General features: G+C 38.2%; 2 protein-coding genes across 3 annotated transcripts in view; both read left to right on the top strand.

Annotated features, from left to right (window-relative positions):
• PDE11A (phosphodiesterase 11A) overlaps positions 1–11594 on the top strand; it is a 168783-nt gene extending 157189 nt beyond the window's left edge. For both annotated transcript variants that reach the window (XM_034428349.2, XM_034428334.2), the window contains one exon: positions 7195–11594. In XM_034428349.2, the coding sequence (XP_034284240.2) occupies positions 7195–7338 (144 nt within the window). In that variant the 3' untranslated portion in view covers positions 7339–11594. The remainder of the gene's footprint in view (positions 1–7194) is intronic.
• A 1027-nt stretch (positions 11595–12621) lies between these two features.
• Positions 12622–17315, top strand: LOC117671982 (intraflagellar transport protein 70B-like). The gene has a single exon (XM_034428321.2). It carries the CDS (start codon positions 13939–13941, stop codon positions 16201–16203), a length of 2265 nt encoding a protein of 754 aa, XP_034284212.2. The 5' UTR covers positions 12622–13938; the 3' UTR covers positions 16204–17315.
• The last annotated feature ends 265 nt before the right edge of the window (positions 17316–17580 follow it).

Here is a 17580-nt window from a genome sequence, read left to right as displayed (position 1 = left end):
TTCTGCCACATTTCAAAAGCGTGTTATTTAAATAGGCTTTTGTTACTTGAGTTTTAATCAGTTTATTGAAATAGGTTTCAAGAAATAAGGGCTGTTTATTTATTTATTTTTTAATTTTAATTATGTATCTTTCAACATTTGCTGTTAAATAATCATTTTGTGCTTATTGTTAGTTTCCTCGAGCATGGTTTATAGTGGAAAATCAAGATATATATTTAATGAGTAAATAAATAATTTGCATATTCTATTCTTCCACCAGAACTTTCTCCTGAAGCATCTTTAGTGACCTTCAAAGAAAGTTTTGGAAATACTTCAGTTAAAACCCTCCTGTCATGTGTGAAAGATCAGGACCACACATGAAGTTCCAATTAAACTGATGTATTAGTAATCATGCTTATGCACAGGAATCTACTCAACTAACAGCAGCCACTATCTTGGTGCTAGATAAGGGTCAATGGAATTCAAGAGAGGTTGGACTTAGTCTGTTTGTGGCTACATAGAGACTCTAGGTTAATTCCTCTTTTGATACCACCCCCAGGTTCTGCCACTCCTTCTCCTACACTTCCTAAGCAATTTGGAATATATGAAATTGTGAATATTAATTGAGGATAGGCCTCACAGCCTCAGCGCCATCCTCTCCATTTTCCAAGTGCTAATCTTAAGAAGAGTTACAAACATATAGCCAGATCTTTACAATTTGAAATCCTAATGAAGTAGATCCAATGATGTGAAGAACAAACTGAGAATATCAGTTGTTACCAACTGATCTTAAAGTTAAAGTTAAGAGTTAAAGAACAGAATTCAATGTAGTGCTTAGATGTGAGCAATATCTTCTATGCGTAGTTGTGGAAAGTTCAGCTTCTTTATTCTACTTACTTTCAAAGAAATAGTTTAACAAACCACAAACCACAATACTATTATTACTCTTTTGATTTCTGTGGAACTTTCAAAATGCTAATACCTGTTTCCCCTTTAAAGTTTTCCTTGTCACCAAATTCCTTCTTGATGAGATTTTTGAAGAGCAGAAAATTAAATAGTTTTGAAGAAAATTAAGCTAAATTCATAGAGTACATGTGTTACTATTATAATAGTATAATATTCCATATACAGAAGCAATATATTTCTATAAATTGTAGAATAAGAAAACCAAGAAGTGGTTACCCAGTGGAAAGGCTTGCCTTCAGAAGTTGTAGGTATTCCAACCCTGGAGGCTTTTAAGAAGAGATTGGTCAGTCATTTGTCTGAAATGTTATAGGGTCTCCTGCTTGAGGAGCGGGTTGGACTAGAAGACCTCTAAAGTCTCTTCCAACTCTGTTATTCTGTTAAATTCTGTTAAGTGCCACAATCAAATGTTTTTGGCAAGAGCTTAGTCGTTAACATCTTCTAGTACAGCGGTTCTCAACCTGGGGGTCGCGACCCCTTTGGGGGTTGAACGGCCATTTCACAGGGGTCGCCAAAGCCCTCTCTCGCCCCCCCCCACGCCTTCACTCACCCTCACCCTCTGCCTCTGTTGGATCGCCGTTCGCTTACCCCACCCACTCCCAATCTATTGCTGCCTCCTGAGTCCCAGCTGATGGCTAGAGGGAAAAAAAACTATTTAAATTCTTGCCGCGGGGCTTCAAAGGGCCGCCCTACAGCTCATCAGTGTTAAAAGAAAACAAATGAGTAGACCGGTGCCTGCAAAAATAGAAAAAACAGCCCCTTTCAGCTTCAGGATAGGTTAATTAGCACAAGTTGATTAGATCAGCCTCGACTCTCAGCTGATTTGCTCTCAGCTGTTTTGCGGAGGGCTCTGTTGCTAGCTGCAAAAAAATCTCGAGCAGATTTTTTTCCCCCTAGCTATGCTGAAAAAATGAAACTGAAAGTAAAGCAGGTCTTTGCTGCAACGTGACAAAATGAGGCAGAGAGAGATTTCTTTTTCTTTTTCCTTACCAAAAAAAGGTAGGTGCAAAACTGCAAACAATGGGAAATTTAGGGCAAAAAAGGAGGTTCAAGATTTTAAAACACAAAAGAAAAAAAGCTCTATTTAACTAGGGAATTGTAATAATTGAGATACTATTAATTGTATATTGGGTTGAAAGTAGAAATGGTTAAGTTGTGGTTTGGAGGAATATATGGAGGAAATTATTTGGTTTATTATTATTGGTAAATATAATTAATTGATTTGTAAGAAATTGGATTGCATGGAAATAATTGGAATATTCATGTTCGTATTGATTAATATACAAAAAAGATAGTTATATAACTAACTGATTTATATTAAACTGTTGAATTTGTATTAAACAACTGTATTACATAATTACATAATTAACCAATGTGAGGATGGATATAAAAATAGATGACAATGCGACAATTCTATAATATAGAATAGAAGGGAAAAATTGAATTTGATTAAGATTAGAGATGAGGATGAAAGGTAATATTGTTTTTTTAAAAAAATAGATGAGGAATAAATATGGCAAAAAGGAAATATAGAAATTGTAAATTTAATTGAAATGACTAAACACTGTGAACTGGCCAAATACTCTGTTCAAAGAAAATACATTGTATGTTTGTATGTGTGTTTCTAATTATTACTATTTATTCATATTTGTTCTCTTTTATTCTTTAAAGTTTAACCATTCATTCTTTATCTTAATATCTTCATATTTGTTTGGGGTTGGTTTTCTTCTCTTTCATCTTTTTTATTGTACAGCAATCTTTCACCTCAAACCTACCACCTCTCTCTTTTCTTTCCTTCTTACTTTCTCTTCCCTCCCCCCTCTTCTCCTCCCTACTTCCTCTTCCTTTCTCCTTCTCCTCCTCTCTTCCTCCCTCTCTTACCCTCACTCCTACTCTAATTTCCCTTCCCTTCCTTCATCCCTCTCTATTGCTGTATCCTTTTATGCATATGGACTACTCAGAGGACTGAAAAAGTTATTTTTGACTGGTCCTCGCACTTTTGACCAGTCCTCGAACTTATGACTGTCCTCACATTTTACATTTTTGCCCTATCTTGTCACCATGGTGAAGAGAAGCAGTTGTGAAATGAGTGACACGGTTGTTAAGAATGCTACAATGGGCATAAATGATGACCAGTCATAAGTGCGAAGACCGGTCAAAAGTGCGAGGACCTATCAGAAATCACTCTTTTCAGCCCTCTGGGTAGTCCTTTTGTGCACATGGACTATCCAGAGGGCTGAAAAAGTTATTTTTGACTGGTCCTCGCACTTTTGACCAGTTCTCAAATTTACGACTGTCCTCACATTTTACATTTTTGCCCTATCTTGTCACCATGGTGAAGAGAAGCAGTTGTGAAATGAGTGACACGGTTGTTAAGAATGCTACAATGGGCATAAATGATGACCAGTCATAAGTGCGAAGACCGGTCAAAAGTGCGAGGACCTATCAGAAATCACTCTTTTCAGCCCTCTGGGTAGTCCTTTTGTGCACATGGACTATCCAGAGGGCTGAAAAAGTTATTTTTGACTGGTCCTCGCACTTTTGACCAGTTCTCAAATTTACGACTGTCCTCACATTTTACGTTTTTTGCCCTATCTTATCACCATGGTGAAAAGAAGCAGTTGTGAAATGAGTAACATGGTTGTTAAGAATGCTGCACGGGCATAAATGTGAGGATGGTCATAAGTTTGAGGACCAGTTAAAAGTGCGAGGACCTGTCAGAAATGACTTTTTTCAGCCCTCTGAGTAGTCCCTATACACATAGCCATGGCCACCCGGTCACATGACCAGCTAGCCACACCCACCCAGTCACATGACTTCCAAGCCACACCCACAAAATAAGCCACGTCCACAGAACCGGTAGTAAAAAAAATTAGAACCCACCCCTGGTTGGGGGTCACCACAACATGAGGAACTGTATTAAAGGGTCGCGGCATTAGGAAGGTTAAGAACCACTGTTCTAGAAGGTGGCTATGATATGGGCAGATCTATTGAATATGGCTGCACGGTTGAGCAGATTTGGGGAGGCTTTCAAAATCCAACTAACCTAACTAATCTAACAGTTGGGAGACCCTTGTAAAGAGTTGATCTCACCACAATGAAATAATCCCTGTGAGTATTGCCCCTTAAATTCCTGAAAATGGGGAACGATCGGTTGCTGTTCTCTGCAGGATTGACCTCTGTAGGTTCTTGTAGATTATTATATAGTACAGGAAGAATTAAAATTATTAAAGGTGTATAAGATACTTTGTGCACAAACTTTATCATATATACAACTAAATAATATACAAATATTGCAGAAAAAGTCCAAGAGTCAAAGCAGCACCTAATTTTTGTATGCATGCTAGAAACAATACCTTGTTAATAATAATTTCTACTATGCTTTCCAAATGTTGGTCAGCAGGAATAAATTTGAAAAACTGCAATGGTATATTGTATTCTTAAAAAATAGTTGGTGTGGCATTTTCAGTAATGTCCATTACATATTAGATTTTGGAGACTAAACCAGACCAAAACTTTTTAAATTTGTATTTAAATAACTGTTTAAAGGGAATAAATAGGATAAAAAACGTCTCAGCAAAGGACTTCTCTGTAACTGGCAGAACAGGGCATGATTCTGTATGTGTGGAATGAAGTGTTAAAGGGTACAAGGTCACAGCTGTACCAAAGTCAAAAGATTTAAGTGGCCCAGTAAATAAATTGGTAAATTGATTTAAATGTGAAAAGGTGCTAAAGAAGTAATTTAGTAAATGTCAAAGGAATCTGCAGGGAGGAGAGAAATGGTGCTTTTGAGTTAATTTCCCAGAAGTTTCATAAAAGGGAGTTGATTGTAGTGTTTTAGTAAACAAAACAAAAAAAACCCCAAAAAATATATAGTAATCAAAAGATTTTTTAAATTACTGATATATCTCAGGCTGTGTATTTTGTATCTAGAAAACCCAAGATTAATGCTTTAGTAGCCAGATTATTTTTAAAGGCTAATTTCTACAAGATGTATAGTAGAATGCTTAATTAAAATACACAAATAGAGTTTAAATATCAAAAGAGCCTCTGAATAAAGACATTTTATGCCTCCCACATAAAATCTACCCTTTTGAGGTATTTCTAACCCAAATGCCATCTGATTCAAGTGTATATCAAATGGCGGTATTTTAATAATGTTACATCATTAAAAAAAATTTATTCCAAAAAAAAAAATAGTGTTACATCATTATCTTACAACTGTTCTATACAATTAATTTCTTGTAGTATACTTATAACTGAAAATCAACTATCTCCTTCATTTTTTTGAATTCACTTTTAATAGCCAACAGCAATAATGATGTTGAGTTAACTAACCATTATGTCTTACAATTATAATCGATATACAAATACACTTCACTAGAAACAGGCTAATATGCTAATTAATCATATAAAAGCATATAAACTACTAAAGTAGTTACTTTTTACTACTTTAGTAAGTTATATTTAGAAAGAATATCACACTAGATAAAAGCCAAGTTCTATTGTACAAACACATTTTTTCATAAGCTATATGGATTTCCCATTGGTTTCCTCTCTTTTTTTTTTTTAATTTGATTTATATGCCGCCCTTCTCCGAAGACTCAGGGCGGCTTACAATGTGCTCAGCAATAGCCTTCATCCTTTTGTATATTTATACAAAGTCAGCTTATTGCCCCCACAACTGGGTCCTCAATTTACCTACCTTAGAAAGGATGGAAGGCTGAGTCAACCTTGAGCCTTGGCGAGATTCGAACCCTGCAGTAATTGCAGGCAGCTGGTCTTAATAACCAGCTTAATAACAGGGTGCCTTAAACCCCTGTACTACCAAGGCTCTTTAAATTGTGATCTCTCTCACAATTTTTTCCAGAATATTTCGGAATCCCATAGTAGCAGGTTTTGTTGGTGTGCATAAAGCCATTTCATTAATAGGATATCATCCAGTTTTTCTCAACCTTGGCAACTTTAAGATTGTTAGGCTTCAATTCCCAGAATTTCCCAGCTAACGTGCTTGATAACGTTGAGAAACACTAATTTAGACTAAGAAGGCTATCCTTTCTAACTTCTTAAACTATTTCCTATTCCTTATTTACTTGATAGGAGTCACATGCTTAATTCCTAATACAAGCCTTCCAGCATTGTAGATGCAGCTAGGTCATTTTGAATGTAAAAGTAAAAATAACTGCAGTTGGGAAATTTTTCAGAGGAAGCAAAACCCACCAGTTCCTCTTAATTTCATAGGGCTATGCAAAATATTTCAAAAAGGCAGTTTCCAAAGTCCCTGAAGCCTCAAAGGTGTCCAGAAGACTTGGCACACCTACTTCACAAAATTTATCTTCTTAATCTCTGCATGCATATTCACACACTGATTATTTTGTGTATTTACACATAACTGAAGACAAGTGGGGAAAGTCTTTGAAAAAAACCATGCTGAGGCATTAGACCTACTTGTATCACGTCATTGGGCCGCCCATAGACCCAAGTTCTTTGCAACTCCATATGATTCTGAGATTGGGCGGCTGAAATTTGACAGGACATTGCCTAAACATTGGCAGTGCAGTTTTAGAATTTAAAAAAACCTAAGGATGGGCATGAACATATAGGCCATGTGTTAGGTTTATACACTCCCAAAGTCATCCTTACAAAACACCCAAATTGCTAAACATACTTCAGCCCTGCCATTTAAAGTAACATTTTGTTACTAGGCTTCTGTAGCCTACCAGTCAGCTAGAGAGTTACTCCATGGGCAAATACAGAACATGTTGCCCATCCTCATTTTTTACAATGATTAGAATAAGACTAAGGCTGTGGAGTCCTTGGACAAATATCTAATTGGCTTCATGGTTGAACCATATTTGGCCAATTGCTCTCACATAACTTATCTCGCCATTTTCGTTAGAATAAAGTGGAAAAACTGTGTACTCTATTGACACCCTCAGTCTCAAGATGTGATAAGAGACTAACTGCTTGTTTAGATAAGACATTTTTAATGATTGCTTTATGTCATCTTTCACCAGGATATATTAGCTATGTCCCCCCTGTCTCCTTCAGAATTTCTTTTAATGTTTTAGAATATGTTGTGCAACAATACTCTCCATTAAATGCTCTAGAATACTCTCCATTAAATGCTCTACAAACTCTCCCATGGAGTTTGTGAGCAAACCAAACCAAACAAATATTCCATTTTATCTGAACTGGAACCAACATCTTAACTAATAATTCACAATTGCTTCTTTTGTGCTTTCTCTTCAGGCCTTAGTGAAAGTGAATGGAAAACTGAAGCCTATGTTGGACTCTGTGGTGGCCAACAGAAAAAAATGGGAGGAATTGCACCAGAAAAGATTGCTTTCCCAGACAACATCCAACTTAGCCATGTCTCCGGAGAGCATAAAATAAGTCTACATCTGTTTCCTGTTCCTAGGATAAGAGAGTCAAAAGAATGCTTAACGTTTCGTCTCACAGTATTTAATCAATAATATAAGGCAGGCAAGAACATATGTAATGTCAGTGAAGACACTCTGGCTGGCCAGGCCTTAGCTTTTCCTACAGGCCAAGACTTGGTCTGAGGGGAGAATCTACAGGGAGACGTTGGGTTGGGTTCTTGCAGTAATCTGGAAAGCTTGGCCGAGTCCAGATTGTGTCAGCTTCTTTCAGTAACTCTTAAGAAAATTGGCAAATATGGTCACAAAGGATTCATATAAGTGGAACTAATGGTTCAGTAAAATTAATAAAAGTGAGCTGTGGCTGATTTTAAAGAAAATGCTGAAGCATTTTCAAGAGACTCTGAAAAAAGGGAGAATTTTTGTAAAAATATTTTGAGATTGCTTCTTTCCAGCTTTTATTAGTATGAATGGTTATTCCTGCGCTTGTGAAATTTGTCTTTTTACCCCTTTTATGTTCTATTTGGTTTATTCAGCGATGCCTGCTTTATATTCTGAAGAAATATGTTTTTTTACAACAAGCCTCGTAGGATTCAACAGGGCTTTTAGAATTGTCTCTCTTCGCTGTATTTAAGGGAGGGGAAATGAACTTTATTACATTTGAAAAGACAAACCTGCTCTGGCTTCCTTGATTTCATATTAGCAACCAAATTTGAATTGCTCTGCAGGCAGAAGCTTATATAAAGGTAAAATTCTGCATGTTTCTTTTAGAATTCCTGTAATAATTTAATTTTTAAAGCTGCTTTGCACATCTAAGAAGAGAATCAGTGGTATATCAAGAAAACTGTCTAACAAAAACAAAACCTTGCCTTGGGTAGAGAACTTGCACTATAGGATATGAACGTAGCTTTCTAGTACATTTTCAGAAAATTATTATTTTTAAGTCTGATACGACACTGGATGATAATATGAAAAGAGCAATGACTACCTCTGCTTTTTCTAGCTATTTTCTTACACATGTTAATCTTTCTTAGCTAACAAAAATTAAGTCACCATTGCATGTGCTCCAATTATTATTATTTTTTTGCATGTTGGCAATCCTTGATTTATAAAATATCTGCAGTGGAAATGAACTCACTTCTGTTAATGAAACATCAAATTTATTTCAGCACTGGCATGGCAAGTTACTGGATTTCTGTTCCCTAATGAGGTGTGGAATTACATCTATATTCCATTCTCATTGCCAGGTGGTCTATAGATAAATTGTGCTTGCCCCAGGAAGGATGTTGTACACATGTCCAACCGCAACCCAGTCAACACTTACTGAAAAGGTTTGTGAGCTGAGAACACCTGAGTCCAAACAATGTGCATGCCTAACATGACAGCCTTTGTCATATGAATTGGCATGTAGTTAGGATTATTCTGGGTTACTGGCACTTCCCAAAGTGCAGGAACAAAGAGAAGATGGCTGGCTATAATTTCTGCTACCCTATTAAACCCCTGCCAAAGATCATTTGGAAGTAAAAGATCTCTAGCTACTCAGAAGAATCCTTACAGAAGAAGGTGTTTGTAAAAGCAATATTATTGCATCCCTTCCCTTTCAGAACTTGCAGAATTTAGATCGCACAAAAGACTGGACTTCTAAAGGGAAAAAAGGGAAATATATATATAATGCTATCAGAAATCAGGCAAACTGTCTGGATTAAATCAATTTATGAGAGCAGTTGAAACAATAATGAATAAAAGCATAATAGAGAATCAGAATTTTATATAATTCTTTAACAGCAAAGAATCATGGTTGGGATGAAAAAAGCACTCTCCTGAATTTACAGGAATAATTTTAAGGCAGAAGACTCACAACTTCCATCTCTGCATCTGCTGTACAACTGAATCACTTGATTTGAGGTTGGTAGGAGCTTGATAGTGAAAGCTGGGGTGCTCTGATAAAAGGAGGGATCCTTTTATCATTTCCTTATATTTGAAAGGCTTCCCATTCAAGATCCAGCAGATTCTGAATGTCATCTGAGAGGTTCTGTGTCGAGTGTGAACGGGAGGGGAGGATTTATGTCAACCACAACAGTAGCATTTTATTATTTAACAGAAATAAGTGGCCCAACATAATTATTTTAGGGGACCTATTCAAGGGCACTAAGGTCTGATCATTTACCCAATTTCAGCAGTGGAAATGAGCTATTTCTCTTAGTGTAGCCAAACCTCTGGCTCTGCTAAGCCCTGGCACAGGATGGGAAACCCAACACCTTCCATAAATTGTAAGATACAACCACCATGGTCTTGCTGATTGAGCTGTGGTCCAAACAACTAAAGGACACCACATTGCTTAGCATGTAAAATGTGGCGAGGCTCTCCAATATTTCTCAAGGGTAGATAAAGGAAGCAGATGTCCCTGAGAGCTGGATGGAAAAACATTTGACTTGATATTCTCTTTCACTATGGTTTAGGACTTCCAACCTTGAACATTTCATAGATAGGCAGGAAGGAAATGGTTCTGCAGAGGTTCTTTTTCATTTCCTCACTCAGGAAACCTATAGTATAGTTAGGGATGGGTAATCTCTTATCTATGCCTTTTCTTTTAATTCAAAATTTAATTCAAATCACACTGCTAACGGCTTAATTACACCGATGTTCTCTTCTCTTTCTCTCCATTCATATCTCATTTCATAGTTCCTGGAAGTCATTAAATGCTTGTCAAACTTCTGAGGGAATTTTAAAACATTGTTTTTTCTTACTACTGGCAAACTTTATTGAGTTTCTCAGAGTGAATAGAAATGAAGTTGTTTAGCCTAAAGTTAAATATATTGTTGTAATGGAATTTTTGCAATTACACCCATCAAGATTTAGGCAGGAAACCATTTAAATGCTGTGAATCCCTCACTCATTTGCTAAGGAAAAGTACAAGCAAGAGATCCGATGGCTGCTTTATGGGAGTTTTATCTCAAAACAATAATTAAGGGAAATATTTTCCTTAACCTCGTATAAATTACAGTGCAGATCTATTGAACAATAATGTATAGGTAAAACACTGAGGATAGATGTAAAGCCTGTCACTGTTTACTTTTTTAACAAAAATGAAAGCATTCACCAAAATAGAATCTGTCACAATGCAAAAGGACTTCCAATGTGAAATGTTTTCAAATATTTCTTGGTTCCAAACATGCATACAAAAAAATACTTGGAAAATATGCCTTTCCCAAATCCTATTAGGAAACATGTACATATATATGAAACTGCATAACGAAATAGGGATTCTCATTTTTTTTTAAAAAAACCTATAAAATGCATGAAATTAAAGGAACATACTGAGAAATGTTAGTGATACCGGCCTAGCCCAGATGTGGACTGAACTATTTATACAATGGAGGGAATTTCCTTTGGCATAAACAGAGCAGATGGAATCATTTGCCTCTAAAATATGTTATACATCTACTATAAATTGATTACTTTTCAGTTAAGCAAAACTGGTATAATCATGAAAAAGTGGCTTCTCTGACTCTGAATGTTAGTAATCTTGGCACTTTGAATGCCGCAAATGCATGCTGAGCTACATAATACATATTTATTAAATTTAGAGTTTCTGAGTCATAGAACTACTTGACTCAAATAAATGCAAGATTGTCTTGAAAAACACTTCAAATAGAATATAATTTTAATGGAAAAACTAGATTTTCCCTTTATAGGGAATTAATTCTGATTCTCTAGCAGGTACTCTAGGTATCTGCCATCTTCTACATAAATATCTTAAGCACAAGATTCAGAAAGCAGATTATTTATTATATCACCCATTTTGAAATTGTAGTAGCATTTTGTATTTCTAGGAACACGACAAACCATCTGAATCCTAAATATAATCTAATCTGATCTCTACAATACTTTATCATATCAATGACATACATGGATCCCATAACTAGACCTGATCCATTTTTAAAAGCTTTCTCCCAACCCTGGTTATTAGTATTATTCACTTAGATGAGTCTTCTGGAGAAGTTGAAAGCTTTTCCGTTCTGTGACATTTTCAGTCAGTTATAATGCAAATGTTACCCCCGCTCTTAATATTTTAGAGGAACATGTTACTTGAACAAAATACAAGATTATGGAACTTCTCTGTTCTTTTTCCAGGGGGAATAGGACACGTAAGGAAAGGGAAGATCTATGTTATTGTCTAAAATAAATACTTGTAGTCTTTTAACTTGTTTCTGTTATTCCTCCTCCACTTTTCTTTTTCCTCAGTAATAAATAAAAAGGTGGGATGGCATACTTGGAATTTGTCTGAGACTTATTTATGTAATATGTGCTTTATGGCAAAAAACGGATACCATGATTGACTGGGGGTTGCTGGCAGCTCCATAAACCTTTCCTGAATTTTGATACGATGCACTGCGAAGTGTGACATAATTTATAGCACGTAACCTCCAGCTTCCTCCAAGGTTGAGCGTTCCCTTGTTTCCTGTGCTTTTTATTGGCTTCAACACATCGTTGCCCATGGCAACAGCAATGGCAGTGAGGGGAATGCAGAACCATTGCAAGCTGACATACACTTGAGGCCCTAACAATGTCAACCATCCATCACAGACTTATTTGTAATTGCCTCCATCTATTTCCCATGTCTCGTGCTATCTTTTCTATTGTGGCTCAAAATTCAAAAACTTGCTGACTAATATTGTGGTTCCAATGCTCCCCAGTATCTCCATTCCCTTCCCCCAATTCCAACACAACTTCTCCTGACCATTAACACATTTAGACATAGAGAAGCATCTCCTCCTGCTCAAAAATTTAAACAAACTACCGTGACATGGATATGGAGGTGATGGTAAATTGTCCAGTGGTCCTTGCAGAATCTACTTTTAAAAGCTCAAAGCTCCTCTTAATCTCATAAAAGTAAAGAATCTCCTATTGCTTCAGTTCAGTTCTGGGGAATCCTTCTAGGTAAGTAGCTCCTAGCATTACTTACCCCAACACATTCTGTAATATTTTGTATTTTTTTCCTAAACAGAATGCTTTGGGTTTCTAATGGAGACTTTCTGATGGAAATAGCCTTTCTTTGGATTCCTGTAAAACTGTTGTGGGAAGCAGAACAATGGCATGAGAAAATAAAAACCATTTCAGAAATTTGAACCCCAATTTACACTAAAGAGTTTTCCCCCCAAATGAATCCATAAATTGTTGGCCATAAAATGATGCACGTGAAATTTTACTATGAGGGAAATCTAGGTCACATCTGGAAAACCCCAAATGGGGAAGGTTGAATTGCACTGTGTTTTACATTAGACATGGGCACTAATGTTTAAAACACTTTTATTATTGACGATGTACCATAATGACTTCTAAATACAGAGGTGGACAAAATTTAACTTTTAAAACAATTTTTGCAATTTTATTCAAAAAATCCTGTAGGAGAGTTGCCTGAACAATTGTTGACATATATTCCGACACTACCCCAATGCAGCCCATAAATACTTATTTGGCCATAAAAAGGAAATTACCAGCCAAACCTACTAAGCATTCATTATTACTATTACCAGAACAAGAAAATGAGAGGTTGCTAGGTTGCAATACATCCTTGGTTATGGTTCACTAAAAAAATATTCAACAAGTGTCTGATAAAAATAAGTTTACATCAAAAAGTTGATATTAATATAACTAGGTAAATGCTTTAATGATTTATACATTATAAAAATGAAAAGCCTTCTAAATATTTGTATATAATTTCTGTGGAAGTTGTAAGATTTCATTAACAATTCACTATTATTTCTATCAATTTGTATTCTGTCCATTTGTATTTCATAAAGGCAGAAGCTATCATACATTTTATCTTTTTCAAAAATACTGCAAAATTAGAGGTAGTATTTGATTCAAGATCATTTTTTGAGTTTTATGGTTCAAATTTTAAAGAAAGCATCGGTAGTCTTATCATAACCCTCGTTTGTGCAAATACAAAAAAAAAAGAAATTGTATAAATGAGCAGCAGCAGATTGGGTTCTCTTTCCACATCCTACCCAACCTGCAAACCGAATTAGCATGTTTTTAATTTAAATCAGAATAAAAAAGACGTGCCAATTATAATAAAGAGGGAGTTGAATTATATGGGAAAAGAAATAATTATACATTTGAATATGCCACTGCATATTCTTTAGAGGAAAGATAATTGTTCTTACAAGATAACCTTAAAGTTGAATCACTATTCGTTTTAAAAGTGGGGGAAAGAGCACGTCTTTGTTCTAGAGGGATGTGACGGTCATTGAGCAGTATAGAAACGGCATCCGAGGGACAAAGAATCCTTGCGGCATCAACTTCGCTAGCGCCAAAATCCTTTGCTCCAACCAGCAATTGAAAGTACAGGGACTTGATTCCCTTTGCAGTCCGTTCCCCTTCGAGATTTCGGAAACGGCGAATTTGGCTTGAAACCTTCGAAGGAAAAAAAAACAAACTGCAACTCGCCTAAGCCTGCGAAAACCCGCTTAGCCATTCTAGGCAGCCGGCCACGCCCCTGACCTGGAATGCGCGGCAACAGCCGGACGCCCAAGTTCCAGACGAGAACTACATCCCCCACAATGCATCGCGGCAAGGGGAAAAGAAAAGAGAGCCGCGCGACTGACGGGCGATGTGGTCCGCATGGTCAATCCTTTTGGGGTCCTCGTCTCTTTCCCATCTCGTTCCCTCTTTCCCACCCTCTTTCCAGGGTCGCAGCGACCCAACGAGAAACCAAATACGGACCGGCTCATTTCCCCAGGGCGATCACCACCACCACTTTTACAATTGGGAGCAGTTGCGGGTCGCGGGCTCTCGGTCGCCTTCCGCTTCCGGTGGCGGCGTGTTGCCTAGGCAACGTTGTTTACAGGCCTCCGGAGGCTCGGTCAGGATGGCCACCGGCATGGCCTCTATCGCCGACGGGGAGTTCACGGCGGCTATTTACGGGCTGATCCGAGCCGGGCGGTTTGCGGAGGCGGTGGGGATCTTGAGTAGCGAGTTGCAGAGGAGCTGCCGGTCGCGGGCCGGCCTGTCGCTGCTCGGCTACTGCTACTACCAGCTGCAGGATTTCGCGGCGGCGGCCGAGTGCTACGAGCAGCTGGGACTCCTGCACCCCGAGCTCCACGAGTACCGGCTGTATCACGCGCAGGCGCTCTACAAGGCCGGGCTATACAGCGAGGCCCTGCGCGTCGCCGTCCCGCTGCTCGACGTGGCGCCGTTCCAGAGCCGAGCCCTGCGCCTCCAAGCGGCGGCCCACTACGCCCAGGGCGACCTTTCCAGCGCCAAGGCCTTGGTGGAGCTGCAGCTGGCAGCCGCCACAGAAGGCAGCCCCGGCGCCCCCGAGGACCCTTCCGAGCTGCCCGATGCGGAGGTGAACATGGGCTGCCTGCTCTACCGCGAAGGGCAGCACGAGGAGGCCTGTGGCAAGTTCGCCTCTGCCATGCAAGTGCTGGGCTACTGCCCTGAGCTGTCCTACAACATGGCCCTGTGCTGTTACGCTGCCAAGCAATACGCCCCTGCTCTGAAGCATATTGCCGACATCATTGAGAGGGGCATGCAGCAGCACCCGGAGCTGAGCGTGGGGACCAATACGGAAGGCCTCGACGTCCGCAGCGTGGGCAATACGTTGCTCTTGCATCGGACGGCCCTGGTGGAGGCCTTCAATCTCAAAGCTGCCATTGAGTACCAGCTGTGCAACCTGCAGGCAGCTCAGGAGGCCCTAACGGATATGCCCCCTCGGTCTGAGGAGGAGTTGGACCCGGTCACTTTGCACAACCAGGCTCTGATGAACATGGACAGGAGAGCCACAGAAGGCTTTGAGAAACTTCAGTTCCTTCTGCAGCAGAACCCTTGCCCGCCAGAGACATTTGGGAATTTGCTGCTTCTGTACTGCAAGTATCAGTACTATGATCTGGCTGCGGATGTGCTTGCTGAGAATGCTCACTTGACGTACAAACTTCTCACTCCTTATTTGTACAACTACTTGGATGCTATGATCACCTGCCAAACGGCCCCCGATGAGGCATTTCATAAGCTTGATGAACTGGCAGGGGCCCTAACAGAGCAGCTCAGAAAACTGACCAAGGAGGTGCAGGAATCTAGGAAAAATCGAGATGATGACGCTCTAAGGAAAGCTGTGAATGAGTATGATGAGACACTGGAGAAATATGTTCCTGTCTTTATGGCCCAGGCCAAGATTTATTGGGACATGGAGAACTATCCCATGCTGGAAAAAATGTTCCATAAGTCAGTAGACTTCTGCAAAGATCACGAAGTGTGGAAACTGAATGTGGCACATGTACTATTCATGCAAGAGAACAAATACAAAGAAGCAATTGGTTTTTATGAGCCCATTGTAAAAAAACACTATGACAACATCCTTCACGTTAGTGCCATTGTTTTGGCTAACCTATGTGTTTCTTATATTATGACTAGTCAGAATGAAGAAGCAGAGGAGCTGATGAGAAAAATAGAAAAAGAAGAGGAACAGCTTTCTTACCATGAACCTGAGAAAAAGATCTACCATCTCTGTATTGTCAATCTAGTTATTGGGACTCTTTACTGTGCCAAAGGAAATTTTGATTTTGGCATTTCTAGAGTGATTAAGAGTTTAGAACCATATAACAAAAAGCTGGGCACAGATACTTGGTATTATGCCAAAAGGTGTTTCTTGTCACTTCTAGAAAATATGTGTAAGCATGTGATCATGGTGCGTGACAGTGTCATTCAAGAATGCATCCAGTTTCTTGAGCACTGTGAAGTATATGGCCGAAATATCCCAGCAGTAATAGAACAACCACTTGAGGAAGAGAAGATGCACAGTGGGAAGAACACGGTTACTTATGAAGCTAGGCAGCTGAGGGCTCTAATGTATGAAGTTATTGGGTGGAATAAGTAGCTGCCATAGCATTTATATTCAAAATGGCCCAAGTCAAAAGATGTAGTACAGTTCTGTTGTAAAAGTTCCACAGGAATTTGAATTAACTTGGAATTGTAGGGTAGCACTTTTCATCCTTTAAAAATATTTTTATTAAACGAGCTTCCTTGTCAAATGTATGATAGATATATTTGACAAAACTAGAAACAGATTTATAAAATTGTAGTGTGCTGTCCAATAAGTAGCACTATAGAATGAATGTATTATGAGCGGTGGATAATATATCATATATGCTATATTTTTCAAGAAGTTATTTGACCACAATATTTCATTTAATTCAGGTTTGTATGTAGCTCTTTGAAAATACCCAAAGTACCTTTCAAATAAGTATTCTTTGGAAGTTGAAATTGTCAACCTTACCAAATTTTCTGCCCTTACCAAATTTGCTAAATTTGGTAAGGGCAGAAAATTATCTTTGAAAGATGTCAAACTTTTGAACATTTTAACTTTTATTGTGTGTATGTTATTGCTTTCATGGTAATGGGAGCTTTGGATAAGTGGGCTTTCAGGTCCTAGTTTAAAGCAATAAAAAGTTTTTTTTTAAAAGTAACATGATTTAAATTTTACCAGTACAAACATGGAAACAAATGCAATATGTATTTTTCCACAATACTCTGTTATATTCAGTGGTAATAGATTATGTGTGCAGGGCAAGTCAAAACGGATGCAGAAAGTACTAAGTAACTGCATTTATCTACAAAACATTTTCCTTCCAAATTTACCAATACAATATTTGCCACTAGATGTATCCTATAGCCCAGCATGACTCATTTCAAGGCAAATTACCATTAGTTGTTATTCCTTTCTTTAGAGGTAGAAATGTTTACTACTTATTTCAGTTATGGAGTTTACTATAGCCCTAGAGACCATGTCAGGCCTACATAATTTCTCATAGGGTTCAGCCTGTGTCTTCTATTTTAAAATTACAGGTATGATTAAAGTCAAATCGTATAATGTCAGCATAAAACACTTACTCTCCTTTTCCTTCTTCCTTTGCCAGACGAAAAGTTCTAAAGAACTCAAAACAACTATGCACCATTTTGCCAGTCTGAATAAAAGTTATTGGTACTGTGGATTTTGTATTTTTCTTTAATCATTCAAATTCAAGATGAAGCTGAATATTATTACATTGTACAGCAGCTTGGAAATCACCCTGATCATACAACATGTTAAACGTGGCTTAGTATACCTTGTATGGTAGTGTATGTAAACGTGCCCCAAGTGACACAGTAAACAGGTTACTTCTAACAGGTTACCTCTTACTGATCTCCCTCTCTTTTGAATGATATCCCAGTAACCTTTGAGCAAACTAGCATGTATATGATGTTTGAGTGGCAC

This window comes from Pantherophis guttatus, chromosome 1 (assembly GCF_059756535.1).
Source record: "Pantherophis guttatus breed Tessera chromosome 1, ASM5975653v1, whole genome shotgun sequence".
NCBI lineage: Eukaryota > Metazoa > Chordata > Lepidosauria > Squamata > Colubridae > Pantherophis > Pantherophis guttatus.
This window is presented reverse-complemented; position numbering and strand designations above follow the sequence as displayed.